The sequence below is a fragment of the Suricata suricatta genome, chromosome 10 (genome assembly GCF_006229205.1).
Source record: "Suricata suricatta isolate VVHF042 chromosome 10, meerkat_22Aug2017_6uvM2_HiC, whole genome shotgun sequence".
Classification (NCBI taxonomy): Eukaryota; Metazoa; Chordata; class Mammalia; order Carnivora; family Herpestidae; genus Suricata; species Suricata suricatta.
The window spans coordinates 875739-887740 of NC_043709.1; the positions used below are offsets into that span (position 1 = coordinate 875739).

Here is a 12002-nt window from a genome sequence, read left to right on the forward strand (position 1 = left end):
GTGGAGGCCCCGGTGTCCGGGAGGCCGCCCTGTGTCGGCGGCCGCGGCGGCGGGCGGCAGATCGGGAGCGGGGAGCGGCCGCGCGTGTGGGGCGCGGGGGCTCCCTCTGCCCCAGGGACGCCGTTTTAACGCGGCCGGGAGTCCTTGTGCCCGAGCGGGTCGCATTATGTAACAGACACACTCGGTTTGTTTTGCCAAGACAGGAAACTCCCTGTAACAGGGCCGGACTTTAGACGTTTCCTAGCCGGGAAGCCGGGGCAAGCCGCGCGGGTCCGGCCGTCGGGAGGTGGGTGGCCGCGGGACCTGGGCAGGCGGAGCGTGGGGACAGGCCCTGCGGACCGTCGGAACTGAGCCCGCGCCGGGCCTCCTGGACCCTGGTGGGAGAAGTGAGTTCCCCGAGGTGTGGTTTGAGAGGACGCAGCCCCCGTAGGGCGCGCTGGAGTTTTGACACAAGTCCACGCCCAGGAGCCTGCCACGCCCATGCAGAGCATTGTCATCACCCCGAAGTTTCACCCCCGTCCGGGTGGGCCTGGAACTCGACTCATGGAACTAGGGTGGTTGGCGCTCACCTGCCCCTGCCCCGCCAGGCGCTGCCCTGGGCACATCATGTGAAGCCGGGCAGTGTGCACACCCTCGGGAGCCAGGTTCAGTCCTGTTCCTACTTTGGAGGGAGCGGGGCCGGGACAGTTGAAGTGACTTGTCCGCAGCCAGGCAGGAAATGAACTGATTTGAAAATGTTTGCTGAGCCTTAGCGGGCAGGCTTCCTTTCTGGTGGTTCACACGGCTTTTCTGGGTGTGTTCAACCCGGCCGTGGCTGGAAAGGCTTGTTTCTTGTCCTTGCTGACCGCCTCCCGGTGGGACCGCTTGTCCCACTGCAGAAGCGCCGGGTGTGCCTGGCTGGGGCCACATGGCCGGGACAGAGGGTGTGGGGAAGCCAGGGGCTGGAGTGGTCGGTCTCTGCCGCTAACTGCCCTCCTTCCCCGTCTCAGTTCCATCCTCAGACGCCGGAGCTGCTGTGACTGGTGTCACGTCCTCACGGAGAGTGGTTGCGGGGCCTGTCGGGACAGTGTGGGTTTTGGAGGCTGGTTACAGATAGGGCTCCCTGGTACTTTGGCATAGAGAAAATTTCGTGTTTGCCATTAATCTGGCGAGTAACTGGTTGTCACTTCTGCCCCATCTTGGTAATGATCTGGAAAGTCATACGTCCCTGGGGGCCTTAGGGTCCCCTCCCTGTAGGCTGTGGTGTTGACACCCTGGGGGCTGCACCCAGCCCCCTTTCGAGGGCACTGTTGGTGGCCTGTGGCCCGTTCCCCGGGGGGGCCCGGGTTGAGTGGGCACCTGGAGACCCCTGCCATGCAGGTGAGTTGGGTTTCGGCCAACCACAGTGGTTTCCGGGCTTGTCTTTGCGGGGAGTTCTTGTTAAATTTCAACGTGAGACATGGGTTTGTATTTGACAAAGATCAGAAAGGTCCATTTTAAAAAGCGCATGTCGGGTTTGCTGGGATTGCCTTTTGGGGCCTGTGCTCTGAGGACTCCTCGGGAAGATCAGCCAGCTGCGTGGGGATGTGCGTCAGGTCCCCGGGGGCCCCGTGCCGGCTTTCCGGGTCTTAGCACGCAACGGTGGGCCTGGGGCTCCGTCGTGGAGTGTTCGTTTGTAAGCCAGTCTCTTAAAACCATTTTGCTTCCTGTCAGTAAAATGTAGTTGTTTAGAGCGAGGAGTCAGAGGTCCTCAGCATCGTCTCCTAAGGGGACACCTTGCTTGGAGGATGGTGGCCCAGACTCTGGAGTCTTCACATGAGGGAGACTGAAAATAGACTGTTCCTGAGTCAGATGGTGGAGCTCCAAGATGAGCAAATTCTCATAAACGTCTGTGGCCAGAATTTCAGGCACCCGAGCCCCTGCTGGCCACCCCAGGGTGGTTCTGTGGGCAGCGTGTGGGTCTTAGGGGCGGTGGCATATGGGCACGGTGGAGGAGGGCATGGCCTGGCACCGCTGTCAGGGCAGCAGGTGGACGGGGCTGTGGGGGTTTCTGAGGGGGTCGCTCTAGAAGCTGGGTAGGGGCCTCCCTGGGGTGAAGACTGCCCCCAGACCAGGACGGGGCTCCTCTCGTCGGTCCCAGCGTGGCCGGGTCACCCTGTGTCTCCACGAGCCTAGGCTCCCAGCGCCCAGCAGGGGTGTTGCACTGGGGCTGCCAGGGGAGGGGCCTGTGAAGGGGAGTGTGGGTCAGGGCTGGAGGAGCCGCCCAGCGTGCCTGCCTGTGTCCTGACTTCTTAGGTGCCTGCTGGAGTCCAGCCTGTGCATGGGCTTCCCTGGGCACAGGGCTGGGATCTCTCCCCGTGAGGGATGTTGCAGGCCTCTTGGTGACCTGGAAGCCGGGTCCAGGAAGGTGCTCGGTGAGCTGTAGGAATCACAGAGTGGCCTAGAGGGTCTGGTCCCTCTCTGGGCCCCTCCTTGCTGCTCTTTCTGTCCCCTGGTCCGGGAGGGACCAGGTGGGGAAGAGCTGCCGAAGGTCGTTGGACGGCATCAGGGGTCCCGCGATGGGTGATTTGGGACTCTATGGAGAGATGTTAGGCGGGAGTTTCATTTTGATTTAGCGTGAGTCGGTTAGTTAGCTGCGCCTCAGTGTATCGGGTGGTTTTCTTGTCCTGTGTCTTCTGCACGGAGCTAACTTTGCGTTTACCTCTGTTTTAGGGAGTCAGTACCAAATGAGGAGGAAAGGACGATGTCATCGCGGCGCTGCAGCGAGGCACCCTTCCTCCCCGTGCAGTACTAAGCACTCCCCCACGCGAGAGACCCTGACCTACGCGCAGGCCCAGAGGATGGTCGAGATAGAGATTGAGGGGCGCCTCCACAGGATCAGTATTTTTGATCCTCTGGAGATCATACTAGAGGATGACCTCACCGCTCAAGAAATGAGCGAATGCAACAGCAATAAAGAAAATAGCGAGAGGCCGCCGGTGTGCTTAAGAACTAAGCGCCACAAAAACAACAGAGTCAAAAAGAAAAATGAAGCCCTCCCCAGTGCCCACGGCGCGCTGGCTTCGGCGAGCGCGCTGCCCGAGCCCAAGGTGCGCATCGTGGAGTACAGCCCGCCCTCGGCCCCCCGGCGGCCCCCGGTGTACTACAAGTTCGTGGAGAAGTCGGCCGAGGAGCTGGACAACGAGGTGGAGTACGACATGGACGAGGAGGACTACGCCTGGCTGGAGATCGTCAACGAGAAGCGCAAGGGCGACTGCGTGTCGGCCGTGTCGCAGAGCGTGTTTGAGTTCCTGATGGACCGCTTCGAGAAGGAGTCCCACTGCGAGAACCAGAAGCAGGGGGAGCCGCAGCCCCTCATCGACGAGGACGCCGTGTGCTGCGTCTGCATGGACGGCGAGGGCCAGAACAGCAACGCCATCCTCTTCTGCGACCTCTGCAACCTGGCCGTGCACCAGGAGTGCTACGGGGTGCCCTACATCCCCGAGGGCCGGTGGCTGTGCCGCCACTGCCTGCAGGCCCGGGCCCGGCCCGCCGACTGCGTGCTCTGCCCCAACAGGGGAGGGGCCTTCAAAAAGACCGACGACGGCCGCTGGGGCCACGTGGTGTGCGCCCTGTGGATCCCGGAGGTGGGCTTTGCCGACACGGTGTTCATCGAGCCCATCGACGGCGTGCGGAGCATCCCGCCGGCGCGGTGGAGGCTGACGTGCTACCTCTGCAAGCAGAAGGGCGTGGGCGCCTGCATCCAGTGCCACAAGGCCAACTGCTACACGGCCTTCCACGTGACGTGCGCCCAGAGGGCCGGCCTCTACATGAAGATGGAGCCCGTCAAGGAGCTCGCGGGCGGCGCCACCACCTTCTCCGTCCGGAAGACCGCTTACTGTGACGTCCACACGCCCCCGGGCTGCACGCGGAGGCCTCTGAACATTTACGGGGAGGTCGAGATGAAAAACGGTGTCTGTCGGAAAGAGAGCTCCGTCAAAGCAGTCAGGTCCACGTCCAAGGTCAGGAAGAAAGCAAAAAAGGCTAAGAAGACCCTGAGTGAGCCGTGCGCGGCCCTGCCGCCCGTGTGCGCCCCCTATATTCCCCCTCAGAGGTAAGCGCGCGCCGGCACGGGGCGGGGGGGTGGGGGCAGGGGCCCGGAGTGGGGGTGCCGGGGCGGGGTGGGGCTGCGGGGAGGGTCTCGGCGCCTCCCGTTTCCGGAGCTCCCTCCTGGTCCCCGCAGTGTGGGGCTCAGGGAGCCCAGGGCCCCGCGGACTGCAGTCATTAGGGTCAGTCATTAGGGTCGGGCCGGGGCACTTCAGGTGTGGTCACCACCTTTGACGCGATGAAATGCTGGTCCTCACTCTGCCTCTTCACGAAGGTTGGGAATGTAGTAGTGTTTTATTTTATTTTATTATTATTTTTTTAAACATTTTTAATTTTGAGATTGAGACGAAATGTGAAGGGAGGAAGGCAGAGAGAGAGGGAGACACAAAATCCCAAGCAGGCTCCAGGCTCGGAACTGTCAGAACAGCTGGGACTCGAACTCCCCAACTGCAGTGCAGGGTCACGACCTGAGCCGAAGTCGGACGCTTAACTGACTGAGTCACCCTGGTGCCCCTTATGATTTTTCTTTTTTTTTTTTTAATTTTTTTTTTTTTTTCTGATACAGAGAGAGACAGAGCATGAGAGGGGGAGGGTCAGAGAGAGAGGGAGACACAGAATGTGAAGCAGGCTCCAGGCTCTGAGCTAGCGGTCAGCACAGAGCCTGACGCGGGGCTCGAACCCACGAACGTGAGATCTGACCTGAGCCGAAGTCGGAGGCTTAACCGACTGAGCCACCCAGGCGCCCCCCCTTATTATTTTTCTTAATGTTAATTATTTTGAGAGAAAGAAAGAGAAAATCCCAAGCAGGCTCTGACAACGGGGCTCCATCTCATGGGTCATGAGATCGTGACCGGAGCCAAAATGAAGACTCGAAAGCTCAACCAGCGGAGCCACCCAAGGGTCCCTAGAACCTTGTAACATTTTAAAATTAATTTGTCGTGAAGTGAAGGAGGGTAAGAGAGATGGTGGAGATCAGGCTGGGGCCCACTGGCACTTCGCGGAGGGAGGCGCGGGTCTCCTTCCTGTTATGACAGCCTGTCTGGGTTTCCTGACCGTTTCCTTCTCGGTGTGAATATTGCCTGGTCAGTGTAGGGCTCTCCAGCTTAGAGCAGCCACAGTGGTTGAGGAACCGCAGTGGCAGAGGGGGTGCACGGTGGTGGGGGTGGGTGCACGGTGGTGGGGGTGGGTCCACGGTGGTGGGGGGGCCCACGGTGGTGGGGGGGGTCCTGCAGTGGCGGAGGGGGTGCACGGTGTGGGGGGGGGTCTGTGGCAGTGGGGGCGTCCATGGTGGTGGGGGTGTCAGGCCCTGCCTTACTCTTACGTGTGTGGCAGGGACCAGTCCCTGTCCAGCTGGGTCCCCTTAGGTCCCTGCACATGTCTCCTCTCTGCTCCTCCTGCCGCTGACTTGCTCTTGGTTCAGAACGTGAGGGGAGTGAGTTGATGGCAGGCCAGAGCCTGAGCGCGGGAGAGCAGAGCCCTCGCTCAGACGCTCCTTGAGCTTTGAGGCTGCGGCACACTGAGGCTCGGGTGCAGGGGCTCCTCAGGCCTTACGGAAGCAAAGCACCGGGGTGACGAAGTCGGCTCCTGAGGGTGGCTGGTGAGGTACCTGTCGTTGCCTGGGCTGCGTAGTGTTCGGAAGCGAGTGACATACGGATCGGACCTGTGTGTCTCACGCGCCGAGTGTGTGACGGGCTCGCGGGCGTTCTGGTTGTTGAGAAGATCGTTAACGCACTGAGTGAGCCTTTTGTGTCGCGCTTCCGAGTATCTGGGCGGCCAGCACCTGCGCGCTGTGACCGAGCACCATCGCCGTCTTCCCGCGCCCCGCGTTGCGCCGGGCTCCCCAGTTAGGCTGTAAGGTGCAGGGGGGCCGGGCCAGTGGCCTACTGTTTAATCCCAAGACTCTCGGCACTTTGTATTAGAAACTAAAGGTATGTTCTTTTTCCCAAAGTGATTTTATAGAGCAATGCATACTTGTTGGAGAATCAGTAAGTTGTGACAGAAGTGACTAAAAATACTCGTCCTTATCCAGAGAAAACCGTTGTCAAAACCAAGGTGGGTCTTTGCAAACCAGTCAGCTGGACTTTTTAAAAGACCATTTCACTTGCATTTCTGCCCGTGGGCCAGAGGGTGAGATTTGCATCAAGAGCGTCTGTTGAAGAGCCCAGAAATTTTCGCGCTGCTGTAATTGAAGTAAACGGAAGGGAAACCACGTGAGCCAACAGACTGAGACTCCGGAGGACTGCAGTGTCCGTTGGCTGTGCCCAGCACCTTGTGGTTGCCCGCCGGACGAGCCTGGGGGGCTGCTGGGCCACCTGCAGGCGAAGGCATTTCCAGTTGGAAAGGTGCTGGACCAGCCTGACGGACGAAACTCCTGCTTTGGATCTAAGTCCTGGAAAGCGGGGTGCAGCAATAAGCCTCGTGCCGAGGGTGTAGGCTGGCCCGTGTTTGTGTTTTCTTTCCCTAATGTAGGAAGAAACTTGTTTCAGTTTGGAGTAGAGATAAAAGACGTGCCTGGGGAAAGATTCGTGGCCTCGCTGTCTGGGTGGCCCAGACCTGCCGGGAGACCTTGGTGCTTGGGGCCACCGCACCATCCTTGGAAGGTCTTCCCGCACCCTTGGCCGTTCGGTAACCCGTGGCTGGGCCACCCTGCGGGTTGTCAGGGCAGGTGCCGGGGTGGCCCAGGCTTGCCAGCCACTTCGCTGCCCCTGCAGCCGTGGCCCGGGGTTTGACTGGTCTGGTGGCCCCGTTCTAGGGCGTGTGGGAAATCCCACTCCCCTCCAAGAAAAATCGACGTCTTGGCTGTGCTGTTCTTGCTCTTTTTCTGTTCCGAGTGGTGCCGTTTCCTTGATAGCCGCTCTTTGGGTCAGATCCTCCTCTGGCTCCTCCTCCTCAGTTCTCACTGCTTCCGGGGTGGGGGGTTGTATGGGGGGAATGGGGGCAGGGCTGCTTGAGGCCTGCGAGAGTGGGGGGCCGGTGTGGGGCTCAGGGACTCATTGAGTTGCCCCAGAGCTCCAGAGCTGGCAGTTCTCTCTCTCGTTGCTCTGTGTGTGGGTGGGTGGGTGGCTGACAAGCAGAGGCTGGTGTGCCGTGGGGCTCTGGGTGTTAGCCTGGTCCTCGCGGCCACGGGGGTCGTTGACGTGCGCGTCGCTCGGGGCACATGCGCACCTAACGAGTTGTTGCCCGAGTTCGTTCGGAAGATGGAGGGTCGGGTCCACAGCCCACGTTCCTGGAGGGCGCTGCGCCGTCAGGCACCAGATGAGGACAGAAGTGGGAGGGCGCGTGCTTAGTAGCCATTTGACAGTTTGTCCAGTAGAAGTATAGAAGGTCTGGACTTGAGTTTTCTGTCTTTTCCCCTGTTTCTAGTAGTTCATGTGACTATAATTTAGAAAAGTTCTGTTGGGCTGTGGATTGCGGAAGCAAGGGGCGGGGTGGCTTGGGCCCTCCCGGCCGGTGGAGGCCCTGCTCTGGCCCCCCCCCCCCCAGCTGGGTTTGCCTCCTGGGCGCGTGGTGCTGGCGTCGGGGTCCTCGGGGGGCCTCGGGGGCCTCGGGGGCAGGGCCTGCGGAGTATCTCAAGCAGCAGCTGCTCCGGGAAGAAGCACTGAACACCACACCCGAGAGTCACTGGCGTGTGGTTTGTGAGCGGAACGGCGTGTGGAACAGCAGGGTGGTCGCCGTGGATCCCCGCCGCTCAGGAGCTGGCGTGCTACGAGCGCAGGGTGGGGGGGGGCTTCCCACGCATTCCAGGCGTGTTCGCGTCCCACCCGCCGTGACTTCACGAAGTGACTTGCCCGCTTTCCTTGGATTTGAGTCCAGATGGAGGCACGGGGCACCTCATCCTGTGAGTGCGTCCGCCCCGGGGTGCGGCCTGCGGAGGGCGCTCTTCCCCAGACGCGGGCCGTGTCTGCCCAGCTGACCGGCCGTGCCCTGGTCCCTTCAGCGTCCGGACGCCTCGGCCTGTGCCCTGTGCGGCCCCTGCCACTCGGGCCCTCATCCTGGGTGCTCTGCTCGGCGGTGGTCCCTGCAGGGAGCTGCTGTGCTCCGCGCCCTCACCGTCTCGCTGGGCCGGGGTCTGCGGCCCGGGCCTGCCGTGGGCACTCAGTCCGTGGCAAGAACCAGCCAGAGTAGTGAAATTTGTCGCTTCTGTTCACATTCCCTATATTTGCTTACTTTTGGCAGAAATGAGATTGCAGCTTATTAGAAGGTTTCTTTAATACTCGCTGTGGACAGATGCCACACGGTGTCACCACTGGCCTGGCCTGGGTGTGAGTGGTGTGCACTCGGTCCACCCGTGACCACCGCAGCGGGTAGACGGGCTTGTCCAGACTGCTGGTGGCGCCTCCGGACCTCATGCTCTCCTCAGACACACGTGGAGACCGAACCGGGTTGGGGGTCGTCATTTCAATTTTCTGTTTGGAAATAACTCTGAAGTTGTAAAATGCTACAGAACAATAAGGAGAGGGAACCGGAATCCTAGAGTTCGCCCTGCACACGCGGCCGCGCGCGTCCTGGGACAGGGCCGGCCTCGCGGTGCGCACACGGTGCGGCGCGCTGTGGCCGCCCTGCCCTCCTGTCAGGGCCTGTCCTGGCCAGGCTAGTCAGCCGCCGTCTGGATGCTTCCAGAGCTGCTCTGAGCATGCTGAGACCGGCCGTTTGTGGAGAAGACAGCCCCTGAGCGAGTGAGCATCGTTCTGGGTTTGTCTGGTGTCCATGGAGGTGCTGTGTGCTGCACCCCCCCCCCCCCCCCCCCCCGAAGTAGTGACATCCTCTACTCCTCAGTGACCAAGGTGTTGCTGGTACTTTGACAGGACGATTTCTGCTTTTGTGTTCTCTTTGCTTCCGGCCTGAGGTCTAGGAGCCCCTTGGAGCCCGTGCAGCCGCCCGGTTCTCCTGCCTGCGGGCCTGGGGGCCTGGGTTCTGCTCCCCAGGAGCCCGGGAAACTGCGACCTCCTTAGCTGTTTTCCAGTTTCTCCTCAGCGGGCTCCTCCCCTTCCTGAGCTCGTCCGGCAGAACCTGGGTGGGTGGGAGGTGAGTGGTGGCCCAGCGGGCTGTCACTGTCCGCCCGACCTCAGCGAACTCGGTTCTTGTTTACTTAGCTCCAGGCAGCCATCTTGCCGTGACCTTTGGTGACATGCGCGCCCCAGCCTCTTCTGGACTTTGCTCTTGGAGTCCTGAGGAGGGTCTTGACCCACGTCGAACTGGGCAGGAGTTTCTCCCAGGAGCCACGGCGCAGAACCACCTCCCTTCTGAGGCAAATTCTGGCCTTTTCAGGTCAGAGGGGTTGGATTTCACTCTTGCCACCTTGACCTCCATCTGACCTCTGGCTTTTCCAGAAGTGAGTTGTGCCCCTTGTAAGGACTCAAGGCTGTGTTCTTCAGGAGGGTGGGATCTGGAATCCTGCTCTTCAGGGATGGCGCTGGGCACGGTGAGCACCATCTTTCAGTGACTGTGGCTGTGCTGTGTGGAGGGCAAATAAATTTTTAATTGCATTTTTTTTCCCTCTTTCCCATGGTGTTGATATAAAAAGTTTTAAAACCAAATTAGAGGGGGTGCCTGGGTGGCTCAGTCTGTTAAGTGTCGGGTCTCAGCTCAGGTCACGATCTTGCGGTTCATGAGTTCGAGCCCCGTGTCAGTTCTGTGCTGACGGCTCCGAGCCTGGAGCTGCTTTGGATCCTCTGTCTCCCTCTGTTTGTGCCCCTCCACTTGTGCTCTCTGCTCTCTCTCTCAAAAATAAACACTAAACATTAAAAAAATTAAAAAAAACCCCAAAAAACGAGGTGGCGCCTGGGTGGCTGAGTCCGTTAAGCGGCCAACTTCGGCTCAGGTCATGATCTCGCGGTTCGTGAGTTCGAGCCTCGCGTCAGGCTCTGTGCTGAAGCTCAGAGGCTGGAGCTGCTTCCGATTCTATGTCCTTCATTTCTCTGCCCTTCTCCTGCTCATGCTCTGTTTGTCTCTCAAAAATAAACCTTTGAAAAAAAAAAACCTGAGACTAATGCACATGTTTATCAAATGCAGCATTTTTAAAAAATGAGACGACACGAGAGGAAGACTGCCCCTCCACGTCCCCTGCTCACGGCGGTCACTCACTGAGTCGGGGTGGGGTCCTCCAGTCCATGTTCTGGGCTCTGTCGCCTCGCGCACACGCGGTCTGCTACTGGCTCACACACATGAATTGAACACCGTGCGGACATGTGTCTCGTCTCTTGCTGTCACCCTGGGTCTGGAGGTGGGGGGAGGGCATCACGCACGACCATGCTCCTCGTGTGCAAGTTCTTTTGGCTTGCTTCAGAGCCGGGCATTTGTGGGTGCTGGGGCGAGCCGGGGTGTCCCTCTCTGCTGCAGCCTGGGGGCCGGAGGGTTTGTGAGGCTGTGGCGGCCGGCGTGGCGAGGTGGCTGTGCTCCCCACTTCTTTTTCCCTCGACTACTGTCTGGTTTTTATTTATGTCTGTAGAAGGTTTTTTTTTTTTTGATGTTTATTGATTTTTGAGGGAGAGAGCACTAGCAGGGGAGGGGCAGAGAGAGAGGGAGACAGAGGATCCAAGGCAAGCTCTGAGCTGTCAGCATAGAGCCCAGTGTGGGTCTCGAACCTTGAACCGTGAAAGCATGACCTGAGCCAAAGTTGGATGCTAAACCGACTGAGCCACATAAGCGCCCTTGTCTGTAGTCTTTAAAAAAATTTTTTTAATGTTTTATTTTATTTTTGAGACAGAGAGAGACAGAGCATGAGTAGGGAGGGGCAGAGAGAGAGGGAGTCACAGAATCAGAAGCAGGCTCCAGGCTCTGAGCTGTCAGCACAGAGCCTGATGCGGGGCTCGAACCCACAAATGTGATATCGTGACCTGGGGCAAAGTCGGAGGCCCAATTGACTGAGCCACCCAGGCGCCCCTGTAAAGTCTTTTTAAATTTGGAAATCTGCAAAGCAGGGAGAGCCCACCCCCAACAGTTACCACACCTGGCGGACCCTCTTGCCTGTCTCTTCCTTTCAGTCCTCTGGAGGCAGACCGCTGTCACCTTGTTTCATCCATTACCACGTCCGTGTAGAGGACAGGTAAGAATTCCTGAGGGCACGACCAGGACGAGCTGGCGTCTTGATGAACTGAATTTGTTACTTTTACGGTCTCATCCTGGGTCCAGTCTGAGGACTCCCTCCCCACCCCTGTGCGTCCTCTGGCGCCCTCCTGCAGCCAAATGTCGGGGGCGGTGGGGTCTGGTTTGGGGTCTTCCCCTACGCACAAGTCCTTCCCAGCGGGTCACCGGGGCCAGTTTTCACGGCTTCCAGCGCTCACATCTGTCCCTGTGCCTCCGGCCATTCTGCCTGACCAGGCCGCGCTGTCCCTGCCAAACCCTAACCTGCGTAGGCCTGGCCCCCTTGTCATTCAGCCCTGCCCATGTGCGGGTCCAGGCCTGACTTCTCGGGACAGCCGCGTCCCTGCTGACGCCTGGACTGAGCGCCTCTGGCTCCCGTAAACACGAGCCGGCGGCCTCACTGCCTCTCCAGGGCTGCTTTTACGGTCTCAGGGGAGTCCACGCGGGGTTCTCGCAAAAAATGTATGTGGGTGAGAGAGAGAGTGTGCAGGCGGAGTGGAGAGAGAGAGAGAGGGGGTGGAGAGTGAGTTCCAAGCAGGCTCCAAGCTGCAGGCGCAGGCGCAGAGCCAGATGCGGGGCTCAAATCCATAAACTGCAAGATCATGATCTGAGCCGAAATCAAGAGTCAGACCCGAAACTGACGGAGCCCTCCAGGCATCACAGTAGCGTGTTTGTTTAAATTCGTTGTTTTTTCCTGTTTGTATAGATCCAGGTTTTTGGGGGGTTTTTGTTTTGTTTTTTTTTAGTTTGATGTAATGCATTTCAGTGTATTAGTTTATATTTGCAGACAGTGTCTGAGAAAATGATGGTGTGGGCAGGCCTTTCCACCCGTTGGATTTTCTGGTCTCTATCTG

The 12002-nt window shown here is 59.3% G+C and overlaps 1 protein-coding gene across 8 annotated transcripts in view; it reads left to right on the forward strand.

Moving 5' to 3' along the window:
- The first annotated feature begins 2077 nt into the window (after positions 1-2077).
- Positions 2078-12002, forward strand: part of BRD1 (bromodomain containing 1) — a 36992-nt gene continuing 27067 nt past the window's right edge. For 6 of the 8 annotated variants that reach the window (XM_029953224.1, XM_029953227.1, XM_029953229.1 and 3 more), the window contains exon 1: positions 2671-4072. In XM_029953224.1, the coding sequence (XP_029809084.1) occupies positions 2706-4072 (1367 nt within the window). In that variant the 5' untranslated portion in view covers positions 2671-2705. Of the gene's footprint in view, positions 4073-12002 lie in introns of all 8 variants that reach the window. The other 2 variants (XM_029953226.1, XR_003914071.1) reach the window with 2 other exon arrangements.